We start from the raw sequence: 22,107 nt of genomic DNA on the forward strand, positions 1-22,107 counted from the left end.
GGGCTGGGGCTGGGGCTGGGGCTGGGGCTGGAGCTGGAGTCCACGCTCGGGTCCGGCCCGCGTGCTCGTGGAGTCGCTACTCCTCTGTCCCGGCCGCCCCGGGGCTAGGTGGTTTGTAGCTCGCGCGTCCCAGCAGTTCTCCTAACCCTGCGGTGCTCCCTAGCAGAAAACCTGCTCTGCCCCCTTTCCCCGGGGCAGTCCCTGGCCTGTCACTGCGAAAGAAGAAAACGTCTTTCTAATTGGCAGTACCCGAAGTGTCTTTAAACCCACGGGGTTAGATGAGATGAGACTCATCAACGGAGTTTATTGTTGTCAACAGTGTCTGCGTTAATTAGCCAACTACCTTTTCCTCTCCATGATCCAAGTTAAGGAACAAGCAGTTGACTGACAGCCATATCGAAATCTGGGGACATTTCTTAAATCTTTGATTTTTTTTAGTTCCCCCCCAAAAAAAACCTTCAAATTTGCCCATCCTTCCCCCCCTGTAATAATTACTAATAGGACTTACTTCCTCCTCCATTTCCCCCCAACCTCAAAAAAAAAATCATCAGTTGGGAGTCATCCTTCAAAGTTATGACTTGGAGTAAGGCTGCGGGAATCTTTTGTTAATTGCCATTTGCCGAGAATATTTGGGAAATTACACAGAGACACCTTTGGATCATTTCTTGTTAACTTTATAACTACATCTGTGAGGTGTGTGTATGTGATTTCCCGGAAGTGCTATACTCAATTCCCTAGACTTACTTACACTGACATGTATTTATTTTTTAAAAAATCACTATCAAGCCGCGCACTCTACCTACTCAGGAGGTTGAGATCAGAGGATTGCAGTTGGAAGCCAGCCAGGGCAGGAAAGTCCATGAGACTCTTATGTCTAATTAAGCCATCAAAAGTTGAGAAGTGGAGCTATGGCTGAAGTGGTATAGAGTACTAGCTTTGAACACAAAAGCTTTAGGACAGCATCTAGGCTCTTGAATAAAAGCCCCAGGACTGGAACAAAAAAAAGTATTAGAACATAAAACCATTGAAAAAATTCTAAAGTAGGTTAAACCAGAAGTTCTAAAAATTACTTGACTATCAAGGAACATTTTTTAAATAAATGTAGAAATAACTGTGATCACTACTCTCAATGGGCCCCTAGATTTTCAGTAATAAATTTATAAAAGCTTTAGTGAATCACTAGTGTTGTCATTTGTGCTAAACATTTTGTCTGGCAACTAAGCAAAAAGCAACAAAGATCATAAATCTAATTCTAAATATATTCTCCATATGTGAATATATCACATATGTATATAATGTTACATTAAAATTTTGCCTTGAGTTAAAATTAATAAAGAGCTAGGAAATAAATTAACTAATATAGTAGTTTAAAATGTAATTTGTCAGAGTATTCAAAATGATACAGAAAAATACATAATGAAGTTTTTTTTTTTAAGACCGATATGAAACCAGGTATGGTAACACATGCCTGTAGTCCCAGCATGCAGGAGACTGAAGCAAAAGAATCATGACTTTAAGACCAGCCTGAGCTACACTGCAAGCAGTCTTTGAGAGGAAAAAAAAAAGATTTGTATTGGTCCGGTAAAAGTGCAGTACTAACAAAGTAGTTTAGGGTGATACCAATGGGAATATTTACATATAATCTCTCAGATAATAGCTACAATAATAATAGCTAATACTGATTGAGTCACTTTTCTATGCTGAATGCTTTCTAGGTTTTATTTAATCTCCACAACCCTAGGAGGTAAATACTGTTATCTTTTTTTCATTCACCAGATTAGGCGTTTTGGGAGTTTTAAGTTGAGAAATTCATCTAGGTTACCAACTGATGCCAAGTCTAACCTGCTTTTGAAGAAGCAGCATATGGATGGAAACTATTTTCAGTAGTGAGTAAGGAAAGTTAGCAGCTTAAATAAATGTTATTTTTTAAAGTGGCTTGAGTTTGTTGGGGTGGGGTTTTTTATGATTTTTTTGGTAGTTGTTTGTTTTCTTAAAGAGAAAAGTTTTAAACATGCTCTCAAAGCAAAGGAACAAGCCAGGGGAAAGCAAGACACTAGGGATAAAAGAGACGGGGAGGGGACTGGGGATGAAGCAGATAGGCTAGATCAAGCAGGAAGTAATAGGCTCTGGATTTTCTTGCATCATGTTAAATTCATCTTATACAAGGTAGGAACAAAGAAGAGCTACAACTCCTGGTGTTAAGACACTGAAGAGTAAATACATTTCTAAGTTAGTTTGGCCAAAACAAACAACAACAACAAACTTGCCTTCCAAAACAAGTCAATTAAATGTCCAATGAAGCTGTGGCGATAATACTGATAGATAGTATCCACAACATTTGAACTCTATAAAAAGGACTCATCTCAAGGCATGGTAGGTGGTGGACTGCCCTGCTTTCTCCTGAATCTCTGAATCTCTCAGTGCCTTCTCTTCACCTAAAAATTAGAGTAATAAAGATACCTCGTGTAAAGACAGAGCCTGACATTTAGTAAATATTGTGTTTGCTTTTAAATAGAAGTTGTCTTGGACAGAAACAGTGCATATTAATAATCCAGGATGACTTTGCCAGCAAAAGATAAAGAGATAGCATGTGTGTGGTTTGTTTTGTTTGGGAGAGTCTATTTTTTTTGGTTGGTTGGCTTATTTATATTTGTTTGTTGTAGAGGGTTTATTTGTTTTTGGTGCTAGTCCTTGAACTCTGAGCCTGCACTTTGTCCCTGAGCTTCTTTTTGCTTAAGACTCCTGCTCTACCACTTGAGTCACAAATCCACTTCCAGCTTTTTGGTAGTTTATTGGAGGTACAAGGCTCATGGACTTGCCTGCCCTGGCTGGCTTCAAACTGTGATCCTCAGATATGAGCCTCCTGAGTAGTGTGAGCCACCCAGACCCATCAAGAATTTTACTTTGCTTGATTTGAGTTGGCTTTTGTCTTTTTTTCTTGTCATTTGATGATGTGAACTTTGGCTCCTCTAGAAAGAGGCATGGTTGACATCCAGTGGAAACTTTTGCTTATAACAAGTACTACTTAACATTCCATTTGTTTTCATATTCGCTAAAGAAGTAATTGATGTCATTTAGAAAAGTATATTCCCAGTTTTCTCTTGAATGTAACGTGGGTGTAGCTGTCTTGTCTTTTTTACATATGCAACAGTAAAGAGCATATGTGAATTTATACCAGTAAAGTATATCTTTGTCTCAAAATCTTAGGCTGCATCCATAACAGGAAAAAGAGCTAACATCACCCTTCTCCTGGCATGATAATCTCAATAGCCGACCTCAAACAAAAGTCCTCATGTAAAGAGCTTATCTGTTCTTACACTTTCAGGAGAGATTTTCTCCTGTGCTTTTCTTTTTCAGATCAGCAGAAAAAGAAGATGACCTTGATAGTCTTATTAATGAAATATTTGAAGAACCCAACTTGGATAGAAAAACCTTTGTAAGTCAAGTGTTTTTTTTTTTGTTTTTTTTTGGGGGGGGTCCAGTTTTGGGACCTGAACTCTGGGCCTGGGCGCTGTCCCTCAGCTCTTCAGCTCAAGGCTAGCGCTCTACCACTTGAGCCACAGCGCCACTTCTGGTTTTTTTCTTTTTGCTTATGTGGTGCTGAGGAATCGAACCCAGGGCCTCAGGCATGCAAGGCAAGCCCAAGTCAGGTGTTTTTGTTTTGGGTTTTTGTTTTTGTCAGTTGGGGGGCACTGTTTTGTCAGTGTCAGAGCGCTGTCCCTGAGCTCTTCATCTCAAAGCAGACGCCCTACCACAGTGCCGCTTTCGGTTTTCTGGTAGTTAATTGGAGATAAGTGCCTCATGGACTTTCTTTCCCAGGCTAGTTTTCAACCACAATCCTCAGATCTCAGCCTTCTTAGTAGCTAGGATTACAGGTGTGAGCCGCTGGCGCCTAGCTAGTAAGTCTATATATTTCTAGACTATTAGAATAGCCTTAAAGAGGGCATAGTGGCTATATGTATGTAGTCCTTTGAACCCTGAGTACAATTACTTTAAAAAAGTACAGTTACTTTTAAAAAATGAAATATAGGGCTGGGAAGGTGGCTCAATGGTAGAGCGCTTGCCTTGCATGGATGAGGCCCTGGGTTCAATTCCTCAGCATCACATAAGCAAAAAAGAAAAAAAAATGGAAGTGGCGCTGTGGCTCAAGTGGTAGAGCGCTAGCCTTGAGCTGAAGGACAGCGCCCAGGCCCAGAGTTGAGGCTCCACGACCAGACCAAAAAAAATGAAATATAGAGGAAATTATATATGAGAAACTCTCACTGTGTGCTTCCCTGTTTCTTTCTCAGCAAGAATAAACTAGGAAAGCTGTTGGTGTAAAAGTCAACACACAGCTATCAGGTTGTTCACTTGTATTTATTTGTTGTCTAAAATCACCTTTGTAAAAAGCTCAAAACAGAAAACGTCCACTGTAGGTATATTTTTAGCATCTCAGCTGCAGTGCTATTGCTAATAGCCTGTGAAGTGTTAATATTTCAACTTTTTAGCTGAGTACTGCTGGTCATGTCTGTAATCCTGTCTACTGAGAAGGCTGAGATCTCAGTTCCAAGTAAGCCCAGGCAGGAAAAGTTCATGATACTCTTTCTTATTCCAATTAACTTCCAAAAAGCCATTAGTGGAGCTGTGGCTCAAGGGGTATAATTCTAGCCTTGAATAAAAACACTCAAGGACAGTGCCCAGGCCTTAAGTTCAAGCCCCAGAACCAGCTCAAACAACAACAATTTTTTTTAATATTTATGTATCTTTTAATTTTGTAAAGTGTTCATGAAATAATAATATAGTCACCATTCTACTGAACATATCTTAATAGCTATCCAAACTAAATATATTTCAATGTTTTGCTGTATTGTTGTGCTTTTTAAAATTTTACTTATTTTTAATTTTTAAAACAGTTTTTTTAGACTGAGGCCATCTGTAGCTTAGGATGGCCTCAGTCAAACTCATTATGTAGCCTAGGTTGATCTGGGTGTCCTCCAAACTTTTATTTTTAATAAATAAATAGCAGAGATATTGTTTAAAACCTCAAGTCCTATTCTGAGGTAACTGCTATCCTTTCCATCAATGCTTTGATATATTAAGAAGGTAAATACCATAAACAATTTTTAAGTGGCATATAATAGTCCACAACTTATTTATTCACGTCACCGGCCATAGACATCTAGACTATACCCAGTAGTTTACTATTGCAAATAGTACTCCATTAGATGTCTTTTCCTATGCAAACCTAGAAAAGGAAGGCCTAGGTCATAAGCTCTATGCTCAGCTTCACCTTTTCCACCCATTGCCAAATTCTTTTCCAAAGTAGCTGTGTCGTTTAGTTTTTCTCACCAGCAGTGTATGAGAGTTTGTACACCCTAGTTTATACCAGTGTGATATGTGTGTAACATTACTCATTAGAATTTTTTTTTTTGGGGTCCGGTCGTGGGGCCTGAACTCTGGGCCTGGGCACTGTCCCTCAGCTCTTCAGCTCAAGGCTAGCGCTCTACCACTTAAGCCACAGCGCCACTTCCGGCTTTTTTCTTTTTGCTTATGTGGTGCTGAGGAATCGAACCCAGGGCCTCGAGCATGCAAGGCAAGTGCTCTACCACTGAGCCACCTTCCCAGCCCCTCATTAGAATTTTTTAAAGATATCAAACAAATGTCTGATTTACAAAGGTCATAAAGAAAACCCAGAAAATATATGTAACAAAGAAATAAATATAGCACAAGAGCTTTTGGGTGTTTTTGTTTCATGTTGTTTTTTAGCTAAACAAGGTTAAGACAGTGGACTGAAAAGCACAGGTTATGAATGTAGGCCACTGGTATTTTTGTCAGTGAGACCAAGAATGATCTTATTGGAATAGTGTGTGTATGTGTGCATGTGTGCGTGCGTGTATGCATGTGTGTGTGTGTCTGTCTGTCTGTCTGTCTGTTGGATCTGGGTCCTGGGACATGAACTCAGGACTTGGACACTGTCCCTAAGCTTTTTTGTTCATGGCTAGTGCTCTACCACTTGAGCCACAACTCCACTTCCAGATTTTTGCTAACTAATTGATTAGCTTCACAGACTCTCTTGCTCAGGCTGGCTTTGAACCTTGATCCTTAGGTATCTGCCTCCTGAGTAGCTAGGATTGCAGTACCTGTATTAATATAGCTTTTAAAATCTGAATTTTTGTAAATTTGACATTTTCATTCACCTGTCTCATGATAAGTCAGTGCAATGGTAATGTTAAGCACAAGTGCCAAATTAGTGCAGCCTAAGTGCCAAATGGTGATTCTAATTAGTAGGTAAAGAAAATGGGATGATTGGGCTGGGAAGGTGGCTCAATGGTAGAGTGCTTGCCTGGCATGCATGAGGCCCTGGGTTCCATTCCTCAGCACCACATAAGCAAAAAGAAAAAAGCCAGAAGTGGTCCTGTGGCTCAAGTGGTAGAGCGCTAGCCTTGAGCTGAAGAGCTGAGGAACAGTGCCCAGGCCCAGAGTTCAAGCCCCACGACCGGAACCAAAAAGAAAAGAAAATGGCATGATGTTTTTGTTACACATTAATCATCTGAACATTACTTATTAACTATTCTAAGGTATATATCTATATATGAGACATTATTTTCAATTGGAAGTGGTTCAGAAGATAAATATTTCTCTGGTATGGCTTTAAGATATACTAAATTGAATATAGCTCTTAAGTCATGAAGAAATAATAAATTTTGTACATTTCTATGTTTCTTCCTAGTTATTATACCTGGTTTTCTATCCCTTAAGGGAGAGAACTGATCTGAGTTAAATATTTATTGGGCGAGTAAAAGAAGTGTTGATGAATGAATGGTCCTGCCCACACTGCCCACAGGCATCTCATACCCCACAGCACTAACCCTCACGCAGCCTTGGCCCTCTCATTTGTTACATTTTGAGTGCATGCCTGCATGTGTGCATGCATGCATGCTAGTCCTGAGGCTTGAACACAGGGTCTAGGCACTGTCTGTAACTTTTTCACTCAAAGCTAATACTCTGTCACTTGAGCCATACCTCCATTCCTGGCTTTTTGGTAGTTAATTGAAGATAAGATTCTCATGGACTTTCTGGCCTGGGCTGGCTTCCAACCATAATTCTCAGATTTCATCCTCTTGAGTAGTTAGGATTAGAGCCAGGCATGGGTGCTGGCTTCATTTGTTACATTTTTTTTTATCTGCACTCAGACCCACTCTAGAAAGCCCAGAAACAAGCAACAAATGTCACTGTATTAAAGTGTCAGGTTTGGATGGTAATATAAAACATTTCCTAATATGAAAAGACCCAGGCCAAATGTTAATTAATCACAAGTCTGTAACTCTGTAAACTCCCTAACCCTTATCTCCCTGAGTGACTATCTCCATTTGATCATCCGCGCCAATTGTTTTATTACAAAGAGTGTTATAAACTTCCCCCAGTAGTAAACTGAGCCAATCCTGGGGAACCTGGGGTCTTATGCTAATCCTGTGGCTTTTGTCTTTAAAAGTGCCTGTAACCGCTCAGGACTTCCTGTCTGCCCTGGACAGAGAGCCCGTTTGCGCAAACGCCAAATAAACTCCTCTTGCTTATTGCAAAAAAAAGAAAAAGAAAGAAAGAAAAGACCCAGCTGGCACCTCTAATCCTAGCTACTCAGGAGGCTGAGATCTGAGGATAGTAGGAAAGTCTGCGAGACTCTTAATCACCAATCAACTACTAAAAAAAAGCTGGAAGTAGTGTTGTGGCTCAAGTGGTAGAGCAATAGCCTTGAGCAGAAGAAGCTCAAGGACAGTGCCCAGGCCCTGAGTTCAAACCCCAGGACTGGCAAAAAAGAAAAGACCCATGCACATTACTATTTTTCAGATGTGAGGGGGGGGGAAATATCCTGTTTAATGTAAAAAAAAAAAAAAGAGAAAGAACAAAATATTTTTGCCTCCATTCAACTTCCTCACTCACTAGTAAAATGAAGGCATGTCTCTACATAGTTAAAATTGACTTCCTGTATCTTACTTCCTCTCCTAAAAGTGGTGGTCCTAATATGTGCTTGGTTTATGTTGTTTAAGAACATATACCAGTTAACACTTAATAATGCTGGCCAGTGATGGGCAGATTATGTAATCATTAGGAACTACTGTTTAATTATAACTAGGTAACTACATTTTCCTTGAAAATCTATTGGTTGATAACATTCCCTTTGGTCAAAACTAATATTCCTGAAGTTATACAGGAGTTTGGTTCATTTATTTTTAATTCAGATGCATACCACTCACAGCCTTTAAAAATTAGTCTGGGTTGGTTTGGGTTTTTTCTTCCTCAATTGAATTTTTCCAGAATTAAGTTTTAAATAGCAGGTCCTTCATATTAAATCATTGAACTCTGATATTAACTGAAGAGTTATAAAGTGACTGTAAATCTTACCATGCTAGTGGCAGTATATCAATTTCCTATACTTAAAAGTCAGTGTAGGAAAGTAATTTACAAATTCCTTATGGATTTGTACTTCCTTGTTAACCTTTAAATGGTCATGATCATTGTTTTCCTTTCAGACACTTACAAAATGATGCTACCAAATTTTTAAAAAATAGTTTAAAGTAATAGTTTAAAACAAAGAATATTAGCTTTCATGTTGTCATTCTCAGTTACTCTTGGCCTCTTATTTTGTTTTCTAACAGAAATTAAAATCTAGATCTTCAGGTAACACATCTACCAAAGCCTCTATTCAAGGCCTCAGTAAAAGGTAAGTTGAGATCGCTTTAGTGAGTTACACACTCCAGTGAGCAAACACTATGAGCCTAGTCTAATAGATTTTGTTACCATTTGAAGAGCAGTGACACTGAAGAATAAAATGTAGGTTGGTCTTTAGGAGAAAGATCAATAACAATATCCTCTATGGTCTGGGCCCCCCCCTTAGTATAAAGGAAATTAAATGGGAGATTATTGCTATTGTAAATAATTTTCTGTGTTTAAAAAATGTGTGAACAGTTTCTCAAAATTAATGTTCTGTTATGTTCTGTAGCATTTACTTTGTTCCTTACATTATTTGGCAAACACATTTTTCTGTGACTCATTTGGATTCTTTGAGTGTTCCTAAATATGTAGGTTATGTCCAATAAAATAAATACCTCTTCTTTAAAATAGCTGGCTTGCTAGGGGAGATGTGCAATTTGATTAGAAGCACACAAAGTCAGTGGGGCCAAATTAACTCCTCCTATTTCTTTCTTTTGAACACATCCAGTTGCGGACCAGTGTACCTGAGTGGAAGCAGTGTTCCATGGGGGATTGGAACGAATACATCACAGAGGTAGGATGTCACAAATACCTTATTCTTTCCCAGTAGGATTTTTTGTTTTTGTTTTTTTTTAATCGATGCTGTTTTGTTGAGATGTAGTTCTTACCATCTTGGCATCAATTTATTTTATAATGAGAAGCATATTTTATTAGGCATTCTAAGGACAGTTTATTGAAATGTTTCTTTTTCTTGGCAATTAGCTACCAAGGGCTGTGATGTAGGGTGTGTGTTCTTGTATAGAAACTCCTAGCTCACTAAGGTCAAACTTGGTTCTCTTTTTTTTTCTTTTCTGTCAGTCATGGACCTGAACCCAGAGCCTGAGCACTGTCCTTGAGTTCTTTTGCTCTACCACTCTATCATTTTGAGCCACTTCCAAATTTCTGGTGGTTAATTGGAGATAAGAATCTCACAGACTCTCCTGCCCAGGCTGGCTTTGAACCAAACTCCTCAGATCTCAGCCTCCTGACTAGCTAGGATTACAGGCGTGAATGAGCCACCAGCACCAGTCCTTAAGCTTGGTTTTCACAAACACCAGGAGAAAGCACCTTCCAGGCAGTGGGAAGCAGTACAGTGGCACTACCCACGATGCCTCAGCCACACTGATTCGCCAAACAGCAGAAAACTACAGGTCCTCATTACACAAAAAGTTTTCAAGCACAGTCACTTGATTTACATATTTCTAAACCAGAACCCCACCACTACTGCTTGTATGTTCCCTTCTCCTTTCTAGACTCTCTTTCTTTTTTTTTTTTTTTTTTGGGTCCGGTTGTGGGGCCTGAACTCTGGGCCTGGGCACTGTCCCTCAGCTCTTCAGCTCAAGGCTAGCGCTCTACCACTTGAGCCACAGCGCCACTTCCGGCTTTTTTCGTTTTGCTTATATGGTGCTGAGGAATCGAACACAGGGCCTCAGGCTTGCAAGGCAAGCGCTCTACCACTGAGCCACCTTCCCAGCCCCATCCAGACTCACTTTCTTACCCAGTATCTCAGACAGTCTTACTCCAAGCCCATGTTAATTCCTAGCGTATTCCATCACCATTTTCACAATACAGAATGATTTTAAGAAAATCTTTGCACTGCCTTGCTATCTTTGGTTCTATTTTTGGCAATAAGGCTACCTCCTACATTACTTTATTGGGGTTTTTGTTTGTTTGCTGGTACTGAGGCTTGAACTCAAGGCCTAAGCTGTTCCTTAGCTTTTTGTTCACAGTTAGTGCTCTACCACTTAAGCCCCAACTCCACCTCCACCTTTTTGATGGTTATTTGGAGATAAGGGTCTCATAGACTTTTTACTACCAATCCAGGCAGGAAAGTCTGTCTCCAGTTAACCATCTCCAATTAAACAACAAAAAGCTGCAAGTAGAGCTATGGCTGATGTGATAGAGCACTTAGCCTTGAGCAAAAAAGCTCAGGGACACAGCCAGGCGCTGGTGGCTCATGCCTGTAATCCTAGCTACTCATGAGGCTGAGATCTGAGGATCATGGTTCAAAGCCAGCCTGGGCAGAAAAGTCTGTGAGACTTTTATCCCCAATAAAACCACCAGAAAATTGGAAGTGGCGTTGTGGCTCAAGTACCAGAGCACTTGCCTTGAGCTGAAGAACTCAGAGACAGTGCCTAGACCCAGAGTTCAAGACCCACAACTGACAAAAAAAAAAAAAAAAACTCTGGGACAACATCCAGACCCTAATTTCAATCCCCAGGTCCAATACAAAAAATAAAATTCCCAGGTAATATGCTTTGCCCAGGGTCATTTTCATTATTATGAAACAAGGACTCAAACTGGAAACTTGACCCCTAACCTGTAAAATACACTTTCAAGTGCACCAATTTACTGCTTTTAATGTGGGTAGCAAGGAAGTAACTGCTTTTGCTATTGGAGCTGCACTGGTATTTCACACCTGTAATCCCAGCTACTCAGGAGGCTGAGATCTGAAGATTGAAGTTCAAAGCCAATCCAGGCAGGAAAGCCCAGAAGACTCTTAACTCCAGTTAATCACCAATAAAGCCAGAAGAGTTGTGGCTCAAGTGGCAAAGTGCCAACCTTCAACAAAAAAGCTCAAGGACAGCATCAACACTCAGGCTCTGAGTTCAAGCCCCAGGAGCAGCACAGAAAAAAAAAAAAAAAAAAGATTTAGTTCTTTAGCTCAGTTTGTGGAAAAGAGAAAGAATAGTTGCGTAGTGATATTAGTAAGTGATATAGATAAAAAACCAAGGCGTTATTTTCAAGCCAACTGAATTTTATCTGTAGCATACTTTTTAAACCATTTGCCAGACTGGATTATTCCATAGACTGTACTAATTATGATCTAGTAGAGTGAGTCAGAGCAGTGAAATGACTTCTTTAACTGACCATTACTTGTAAGAAAATGTGGTAGTGTGAATAGATTTAAATAAACTACTAAATTTTAAATTAAATTACAAAGCTGTATTTAACATTATGGTTGAGATTTTACACATATAAGATGTCAGGAGATTCTAAATAATGACTCCCACCACAGCAATAATTCAGCCAAATTGCATATATGTATTAAGGCATTAAAGTTAACACTCTGTGCAGTCATGTAATAAGCTAGATGCATAAGCAAGCAAATAATGGTCGCTTTGGGAACCATCACTTTGCATTTGCTGACTTGTACATCCAAAATGTGAATTCAAATTTGTACAAATGTGAATCTGTTGAATTTCCATATGTACCAGATATACCTTCATAAATGGTTAACAAATTGAAAGAAAATATAGAGTTGCTTATGAAATTTATATATATTTTTAAATGGTTGAACACCAGCTATGTGCAAGAAAGCCAAGCAAGCTGAGCCAGTACTGACACTAAAAATAATAATAATAGGATCAGCATTTCAGCCTACCTCTCTATGCCCAGAGTCCATGCACTTTGCTAACTGTACTTGTGACAGTGAATATTTTTTTTCCTTTGTTGTCATTTATAAGCACTTGGTGGATAAGGAGTAAAGAGACATATTTGACCATCTGTTGAAAAGTTTTCATCTTTTTTTTTGGTCGTGGGGCTGAACCTGAAACTCAGGTTCTGGGTGCTGTCTCTGAGATCTTTTGCTCAAGGCTAGTGCTCAACCACTTTGAGCCCATAGTACCACTTCCTGTTTTCTGGTAGTTAATCGGAGGTAAGTCTCACAGACTTTCCTATCCTGGCCGGATTCTCAGATTTCAGCCTCCTGAGTAGCAAAGAGCTACACCAAGGAGTAGCCATGAGCCATCCACAAGCAAATGAATACATTTTAACCAAACAAATGAATACATTGATGCCAGGTCATGGGGAAACTAAAACACATAAGCTATGATTCCAGCACAGAAGTCTTTTACAGTAGAGATAGATTTGTTTCAGGGTAGTGTCATATATTCTTTGATAGGAGAGCTTCTGGAAATTTCAGTAGGAAGAAAAGCACTTAGGTAGCATAAATAAAGAGCTCCCTCCGATATAATTTGAACATCATCTAATTAACAGATATATAGGAAGTGGCGCTGTGGCTCACGTGGTAGAGCACTAGCCTTGAGTTGAATAACTCAGGGACAGCACCCAGAGGCCCAGAGTTCAAGCCCCACAACCGACAAAAAAAAAGATATATAGATCTTTGTTTTATGTCTGTTATTATATATGTGTGCTTATATGTATTCATGTGCAAGATCTTGGAGGTATGCAAAAATTAACCTGAACTTTAGATGTGTAAATAATTCCTTAGTACAAACACTCATAGTTAATCTGTACTTTTTGCTTACATATTGACTAATCTGTAATCTGTAAATGGATCCTGTGATACGTATAGTTTCTAATGAACATTTCTTTTTCTTTGATCAGAGCATGTGACCGTCTGCGTTGTATAGCTTGTGATTTCTGGGTAGTGAGCTACAGCGACTATATGTGGGACAAATCATGTGATTACCTGTTTTTCAGGTATGTTTCCTCCGATTCTGTCTGTTTTCAGTACTGGGGCTTGGGCTGTGAACTTCACCTTGGTCAGCAAATGTGTTACTGCACATGAGCCACGCCTGCAGCCATTCACTTTTAGTTTGTTTTCAAAACAGGATCTCAATAACTTTTGTTCCACTCAGCCTCCATTCTGCTTTCTCCTCCTCCCACGTACCTGGGCTTTGAGGTCTGAGACATCAGATATAGCCCTTGGATATGTTTTTAAGGAACTTCACTCTGAAAAAGTATATGAAAGACTTTGCATTTCTCATTTTGCTGTATTGTCTCCTGGTCTTGGCCAGATCCTGTGGCTTTCTCTTCCGTATTTTTCTTGCCATCTTACCTCTTCCTTTCCATTTGTTTTCTGTCAGTCTAAATAAGGATTTGTTATTTCTGGACAACAGTGTAGAAGTATTCGCTGGTCTTTCAGACCATGCTTTTCTAAAGCATAGCTCTAAGTTTGCTACTATTATACCCAACACTCCTCTACTCACAGAATCAAATTTCTTAGCAGGCATTTAGGCCTCTCCAGGCTCTGCCCAGCCTTCTCTTCTACTTTTACTTTTGTTAAGACTTAAGCCCATCTCTGTTCTCCGTGCCCACTTCTGATGGCTGTGCAAGTTCCTGGGGAACCTGCCTGACATTTTCTTAACCAAGCCCTCCCTGCTTCTCAGACTGCAGTGTGTCCTGCATCTTCCCTGGTTCCCTCACCACCCAGTTTGGCATTAAACTCACACATGCACTCATAATCCACACATAAAACATACAAGCCTAGGGAAAATTACAACCTCAGAGGCTTTATAGTTCCTCACCCAAATAAAGCCTAGCTCTGTCCCAGAAGTCCAAAGTTCAGAACCCCTGCTCTCAAATTTAGCCTACTTTTTTTCCCCATACTTGGAAATGTTAGCTTTCAATTTCAGTTTCCCACTTTTTCTAAACCCACTTAGTATCTTCCGGCTAATAATCATCATGTGTCAACAAGAGAGATCACATACTTTTTTGTGTGTGTGTGTGGTTATGAGGTTTGAACCCTGGGCCTGGGTGCTGTTCCTCAGCTCTTCAACTCAAGGCTGGCACTCTACCACTTGAGTCACAGCACCACTTCTGGTTTTCTGGTGGTTTATTGGAGATAAGTCTCTCTCAGACTTTCTGCCCAGGCTGGCTTTGAACTGCTGTCCTCAGGTCTCAGCCTCCTGAGTAGCTAGGGTTATAGGCACGAGCCACCAACACCCAGCTTAGATCACATACTTTTTAATTGTTATTATAAAGGTGAGGTACAGAAGGGTTACAGTTACATAAGTCAAGAGCCCTTCCCTTGCTCTCACCCAGTTTTTTCCTCCCCTCCCTACCCACAAGTTGTATAGTTCACCTTAAACAGTATTTAGTGAGTACTACTGCTCCATTTGCTCACCTTTGTCCCTCCATTTCTACACCATGCATTTTTATAAACTATCTTGATTGGTACATGAGGAACTGAATTATGCAGCATCTGAGTCAGCAAGAACATTGGAGCCAGGCATGGCATACACACCTCTGGAGGCTAAGGCAGGAGGATAATGGTTTCAAGGCCAGCCTGAGCTACATGTTATCACCCTGTCAAGAAAGAAAAAAAAGAAAGAAAGAAAGAGAAAGAGAGAAAGAAAAGAAAGAAAGAGAAAGGAAGGAAGGAAAAAAAGAGAAAGAAAAAAACCAGGTAGGCAGGCAGGCACACACCAGTGGCTCACTTCTGTAATCCTAGCTACTCAGGAGGCTGAGATCTAAGGATTGTAGTTTGAAGCCAGCCTGGGCAGAAAAGTCAATAAAGCTCTTATCTTCAATTAACCACCAAAATGCTAGAAGTAGAGCTGTGGCTCAAGTGTTAGAGCACTAGCTTTGAGCACAAAAAACTCAGAAACAGAACCCAGATACTGAGTTCAAGCCTCAGGGACCAGCACAGGAAAAAAAATAGTGACTACTAGAAGATTTATTACTGTACTAAAAATAAACTTTGTGTTATTATTTAAATCAGTGGATAGTATCTCGACTATCAAGATGACTAGGAATATGTTTGAGAGATAAAAGAATGGAACAACTAAAGAAGAAGCTAGCCAGGTGCCAGTGGCTAAACCTATAATCTTAGCTACTTAGGAGGCTGAGATCTGAGGGTCAAGGTTCAAAACTTAGACTCTTATCTCTAATTAATCACAGAAAAAAAAACAGAAGTGGTGCTATAGCTCACGTGTAGAGTGCTAGCCTTGTGCAAAAGGCGTTTAGGGTCAGCACCCGGGAGCAGAAAAAAAAAAAAGAATAGGCTGTCCCAACCAAGATATAAATGACATTTATTTTTGCACAACTTACTAGCATTTCTTAATCCAACAGATGTTATTCAGTATCCAGTTTTTGCTGTCAAATAATGCACAGTTGATCATAGATGAATTCAATAAATGTGAATATGATAGATGAGAGAGGGGTCTCAAGACTCCATCTCAGTGAAGAAAGTTGGGCATGGTGTCATGAGCCTGTCAGCTCAGCTGTACAGGATGTTTAAAATAGGAGATCACAGTCAAAGCCAAACTGGACATGGAAAAACAAGACCCTACCTGAAAAATAACTTCAAGCAAAAAGGGCTAGGGACATAGTTCAAGTAGTAGAGCACCTGTCTAGCAATACAAAGCCCTAAGTTCAATCCCTAGTACTGAATAAAAGAAAAAGAAAGGGAAAAACAGGTTTGCAAATGCTATTGAAAGTGTTTCCCATAGTGCAGTGAGTTGTCTATCTTCAGTGGTATCACTCTGCATATCTGTTGCAGGATAAAATGCTGTACAGTGCCATGTTATTGTTTTATTGCTCTTGTTTTATAGATGAAGAAATCAGGTATCCTAGTATTGACAAGTGCTAGAACTTTCTAAAAGAAACAAGAGTGAATAAGCACTGATGGCTCACACCTGTAATCCTAGCTACTTCATGAGGCTGAGGTCTGAGGATTGCAGTTCAAAACCAGCCTGGACCGGAATGTCCATGAGACTCTTATCTCCAGTAGTGCTGGAAATGGCACTATGGCTCAAGAGGTAGGGCACTAACCTTGAGAACAAGAATCTCAAGGATAATGCCATGCTCTGAATTCAAGCTCCAGGACTGGCACACAAAAAAACGGAAGGAGCAGGGCACCAGTGGCTCACATCTATAATCCTAGCTACTCAGGAGGCTGAGATCTGAGGATCACGGTTCAAAGCCAGGAAAGTCTGTGACACTCTTATGTCCAATAAACCACTAGAAAACTGGGAGTGGCGCTGTGGCTCAAGCACTCGCCTTGAGCTGAAGAGCTGAGGGACAGCACCCAGGCCCAGAGTTCAAGCCCCCACAACCAACAAAAAAAAAGGAAGGAAGGGAGGGAGGGAAGGAGGGAGGAAGGAAGGAAGGAAATCAATACTTATTGAACCACAGTCACCAAGAAAAACACTTTTATCGTTTTATTAATTTATGTGATTAAGGAAAAATGATAATTTATTTCCTAAACTTTGAACATATATTCTTCCTAAAAAGCTCCCGGCACTGAGTGTGATGACACATGTCTGTAATTCCAGCACTGAGAAGGCTAAGCAGGAGGATCACAAGTTCGAGTGGCCTACGCAACAGAATAAGTTAGAGGCCAAGTCTGGGCTGTATAAGAAAACCCTGTCTTAGCCGGGCGCTGGCTGAGATCTGAGGATCGCTGTTCAAAGCCAGCCCCGGGCAGGAGAGGCCGTGAGACTCCTATCTCCAATAAACCACCAGAAAACCGGAAGTGGCACTGTAGCTCAAGTGGTAGAGTGCTCGCCTTGAGCTGAAGAGCTGAGGGACAGCACCCAGGCCCAGAGTTCAAGCCCCATGGCCGACAAAAAAAAAAAAAAACCCTGTCTTTAGAAAGGGAAAAAGCACTTGTAGTGTATCAGTTTTCTGACTACTCATGATTCCTATTCCTAAAATCTCTAAGGATTCGGTCAAGTATAAAAATGTTAGATTAGGTCAGGTTCCTGTGGCTCACACCTGTAATCCTACCTACTCAAGATCCTGGCTGAGGTCTAAAGATTGCAGTTTGAAGCCAGCTAGGACAAGAAAGTCTGTGAGACTCTTACCTCCGATTAACCAGCAAAAAAAAAAAAGTGAAGCTATGGCTTAAGTGATAGAGTACCAGCCTTGAATGAAAAAGTTCAGGCACAGACAGCACCCAGGCCCTGAGTTCAAGCCCCATTACAGGAACAAATACAAACTAACAAACAAAAATAAAAGCAATAAGATGTGAAGTTAAGTTAGGTTTGTCATTCAGAGTATATCTGGCCATGGTAGCTCATGCCTGTAATTCTAGCTACCTAGGAAGTAGGGATTGAGAGGATTGTGGTTTAATGCCAGCCTAGGAAAAAAGTGATTTAGCTAGACCTCATGTACACACACACACACACATACACACACACACAATGACAGTGTAGGCCTATCATTCCAACTGTGTGGAAATCAAAAGTAAGAAGATAGTGCTCCAGGCCACAACACCCAATCTGAAAATAAAGCAAAAAGTCTGGAAGCATAATTCAAGTAGTAGAGTGGCAGCCTAGCATGTATGTCAGCCTGAGTTCAAACCACAGTACAATTTTTTTAAAGCAAAATGAATAAAAAACATATTCTCTCATTTTAATTAGCTTAGTTGTGGTGATTTTTTTTTTGTGTGCTGGAGTTTGAACTCAAGGGCTCACACCCTTTCTTGGCTCTGTTTTTCCCTCAGAGCTGGTACTCTACCACTTGCGTCATTACTTGCGTCATTTCACTGGTTATTTTCCTTTAAATATTTATTTTTATTAAGTCATTGCAAGTAAGGGGTTTTCATTGCAGATGTCAGAAGTCAGGTTATGATCACAATGCGTGCTGGTCAATATCACCCCTTTTCCCCCCACCTTTCCCTATCCCATCCCTAGCCCTTTGTACATACTAAGCCTTGAATGTAATGACTACATTTGCTCACCCTTCCTCCTTCCATTCCTGTGCCCCTGTACACACATACACACACACACACAGCATGTTTCGGCTTTCTGGTATTCCTTTTATTAAATGGTTCTTTAGATATTCAGAGGAATTACACCACTGGACTCCTCCCTAAGCATACCATCCTTTTGGCAAATCGTTTGTGTATATATGGATATGACTGTATACATTGTCACGTTTGTATTTTAGAAATACATATGAACGAAAATGTGCACCATTTGTCTCTCAGAGCCTGACTTACTTCACTTAACATAATTTTTTCTAGGTCCATCCATTTCCCCACAAATGATTATATTGTATTATGCATACAATATTTTAATACAATGTTATCATATTGTATAATTAGTACACTTTCATTATACATAGGTACTATATTTTCTTGAGCTACTCATCTATTGTAGGGCATCTGGGCTGTTTCCATAACTTGGCTATTGTGAATAATGCAGCAATGAACATGGATGTGCAAAAGTCTTTACTGTATCCTGACTTGCAGTACACTGGGCAAGAATGATATGGCTAGATAATAGGGTAGTTCTCTTTAGTTTTGTCTGTTTGTTTTTGCTGGTCATAGGGCTTGAACTCTGAGCATCGGTGCTGTCCCTGAGCTCTTCAGCTCAAGGCAAGCACTCTACCATTTGAACCACAGTACCATTTCCGGTTTTCTGATGTTTAATTGGAGATGAGTCTCATGGACTTTCCTGCCCAGGCTGGCTTTGAAATGTGATCCTCAGACCTCAGCCTCTTGAGTAGCTAGGATTGCAAGCGTGAGCCACCAGCGCCCAGCTATGTTTAGTTTTTTAAGGAACTGCCAGAGTGGTTGTACTAGTTTACATTCCCACCAACATTGTAATAGAGTTCCTTTTTTTCCCACACACCCCCCCATCATTTTTTATTATTCAAATTATCTATGCTGGCCACTCTTACTGGGTAAAATGGAATCTCCAGGTTGATTTGCATTTCCTTGATGGCCAGGGAGGTTTTAGCATTTCCTCATGTGTATATTGACCTGCTTGTTACTTGGAATAATTTCTCAGATTTGTTTGCCTAATCTGGCTTCAAATCCCAATTCTCAGATCTCAGCCTCCTGAGTAGCTAGGATTATAGGTGTGAACCACAGGTGCACAGCCTGATTTTTTTTTTCTTTCAGATAAAACTTACTCAGTTCTAACCCTATAACCTTATAACCCTATAACCTTAGCTAAGTCACTTAACTAGTTAAAAGTTCACTTTCCTAGTCAGACCATTGGCCTGGAATATCTCTGAGGATTCATTAGGGTCTATGCCTAAATCATTGCCTAATTTTGTAGTACAGGATGAATGTGGTGCCCACTGACCACCAGAGGGCACTCTGATGCACAAAGTATGCACTGCCTCCCTTTAGTGTTTCTACCGTTTCATCATTTCACTTTATATATTTTGTCATTCCATTTTGAATGCCTATATAAACCTAGCATGTGAATATCATAAAATTATAATTGATTTTCTTTATTAATGAAATTTATAGTGAATTCTGTATTCCTTTTTGTAAAGGCACCAAATCTAATGATTATTGTTTTTCATGACTGTCTTGTCAACATTTATTTGGGGATTGGCATATACTTGATGCTGATAGTATGGCTAAATAAGAAAGCCACTGAAATAAATGAAAGATACAGACAGTTCAACATGCAGAAGTAGCAGGCACCTTTTCCTCTGTTAAGGGTTTTTCTTTTTTTTCTTTTTTCTTTTCTTTTTTTTTTTTTTTTTTGGTGGTCGTGGGGCTTGAACTTTGGGCCTGAGCGCTGTCCCTCAGCTCTTCAGCTCAAGGCGAGCGCTCTACCACTTGAGCTACAGCACCACTTCCGGTTTCCTGGTGGTTTATTGGAGATAGGAGTCTCACGGTCTTTCCTGCCTGGGCTGGCTTTGAACCTCGATCCTCTGATCTCAGCCTCCTGAGTAGCTAGGATTACAGGCGTGAGCCACCAGCTCCCAGCTGTTAAGGGTTTTTCATAAGAGCTTATTACCTTTGTGCTTCTTACATTTTCTCCACTTCCTATATTGTTAACTTTTATGATATACGTGCAAATCTGAGATAGGAGAACCACCGTTCATGTCATCTTTGACAAGTCAAATCAGTAATTCTTCAACCTTTTTACTACTGTATTCTACAGACAACATCTTAATAAATATGCTATAGGATTACCATTAAAAAGTGCTGAATAGGGCTGGGAAGGTGGCTCAGTGGTAGAGCGCTTGCCTTGCATGCATGAGGCCCTGGGTTCGATTCCTCAGCACCACATAAGCAAAAAGAAAAAAGCCGGAAGTGGCGCTGTGGCTCAAGTGGTAGAGTGCTAGCTTTGAGCTGAAGAGCTGAGGGACAGCGCCCAGGCCCAGAGTTCAGGACCCACCCGGACCCAAAAAAAAAAAAAGTGCTGAATATTAAATGGGTGTGATGGTGCATGCCTATAATCTCAGCACTTGGGAGGCTAAGACAGAAGGACCGTGAATAGGAGTCTGGCCCGGGCAACTTAGCAACACCCTGACTTTAAAAGAAAAAAGTAGTACTAAATATCAGAGAAATATCATCAGAAAGAAACTGCTGAAGCCTGTCTTCTATTTGTGAGAAGGAACTAAGGTCATTTGCTGTTAAGATAATCTGCTTGGAAACAATAGGAAGCTAAAGCGATTAGAACTTCTGTGTCATTAAACACTGAACAAAGCCATAATGATGAAGCCTTCCTGTTTACCAACAGGAACAACATGCCGGACTTCCACAAATTAAAAACAAAACTGGCAACGAAGAAAGGAGCCCGGGCTTATGCCTGTCAGTGTAGCTGGAGAACTATTGAAGAACTGACAAACCTGCAGACAGATCATCAGCTTCGCTGGGTTTGTGGTAAACATTAGGAATACAGACTTTACATTCGGACAAATGCATCAGTAAGAATAGACTCTTAACTGATCGCCATCATATTTAGACAGAGGTATATACTAATCCCACGCCTTTGGAATTTCACTTAACTACACAATGAACTGGAGGAGACAGACATACTATACTATAACAATTTAGAATTATTCTCGTGTGTGTGCATGTGTGTGCGTGTGCATACGTGCGTGCGTGCGTGCGTGCGTGTGTGTGTGTGTGTGTGTGTGTGTCCTGGAGTTTAAACTCAGGGCTTGGGCACTGTCTCTGAGCTTTTTTGCTCAAGGTTAGCACACTCCCACTTGAGCCACAGCTCCACTTCCCAAGCCTTTTTGGTGGTATTAACCACTGAAATAAGAGTCTTGTCTTGAAGATAAGAGACTCAAGGACTTTTCCTGTCTGGGCAGGCTTCGAACTGTGATCCTCAGATCTCAGCCTCCTCAATAACTAGGATTATAGGTGTGAGCCACTCATGCCTGGCAGAATTATTCCTTTTTGGTACGTGGATGCTTCACTTAGTAAGGTAACAAACCCAGACTTTTTGCTAGGCTACCTCTTGTCCCATGGAAAGTTTAATTCTGGAGTTTTGTAGAACTATATGGCCATTAATTAGCAATTGCAGTGTTGTCTGCTAATAATATTTAATATACACATTCCTCATATATAGCCGTAAAATGAATCTAGCCAGGGTAGAGAAGTCATTGTAGAAATGTTCACAGCACCTCCTCCAGTCTGATCTGTTACTGCCAGAGATCCGAATTTGAACTCAGTAAAACCACACGATGAGTGGCTAGCTGAAGGGTTGTCAGGAATACAGATATTTGTAAAACACTGCCTATAGCTCATGGACCTCACCAGTGACAGGCAGAACTATACATAATAATGATAATGTTCTATTACCAGTTTTAGCTTATATCCTCTCCCTTTGTTTTATAGTATCAAAAGTTATTTAGTTTCTATCTTAACAAATATCCATTTATATATGTATAAACAATTCTTTTTTTGGTGGGGTCCGGTTGTGGGGC

At 40.3% G+C, this 22,107-nt stretch overlaps 1 protein-coding gene across 1 annotated transcript in view; it reads left to right on the forward strand.

The window, feature by feature from the left end:
- Nucleotides 1-21,307, forward strand: part of LOC105982767 (chromosome unknown open reading frame, human C8orf37) — a 21,877-nt gene extending 570 nt beyond the window's left edge. The window contains exons 2-6 of the mRNA XM_013012441.1: nucleotides 3,358-3,436; nucleotides 8,634-8,698; nucleotides 9,197-9,262; nucleotides 13,078-13,173; nucleotides 20,913-21,307. Of these exons, the coding sequence (XP_012867895.1) occupies nucleotides 3,358-3,436; nucleotides 8,634-8,698; nucleotides 9,197-9,262; nucleotides 13,078-13,173; nucleotides 20,913-21,066 (460 nt within the window). The 3' untranslated portion in view covers nucleotides 21,067-21,307. The remainder of the gene's footprint in view (nucleotides 1-3,357; nucleotides 3,437-8,633; nucleotides 8,699-9,196; nucleotides 9,263-13,077; nucleotides 13,174-20,912) is intronic.
- Nucleotides 21,308-22,107: the final 800 nt, after the last annotated feature.

Source organism: Dipodomys ordii, unplaced genomic scaffold (genome assembly GCF_000151885.1).
Source record: "Dipodomys ordii isolate 6190 unplaced genomic scaffold, Dord_2.0 Scaffold17, whole genome shotgun sequence".
In the NCBI taxonomy this organism is placed as follows: domain Eukaryota; kingdom Metazoa; phylum Chordata; class Mammalia; order Rodentia; family Heteromyidae; genus Dipodomys; species Dipodomys ordii.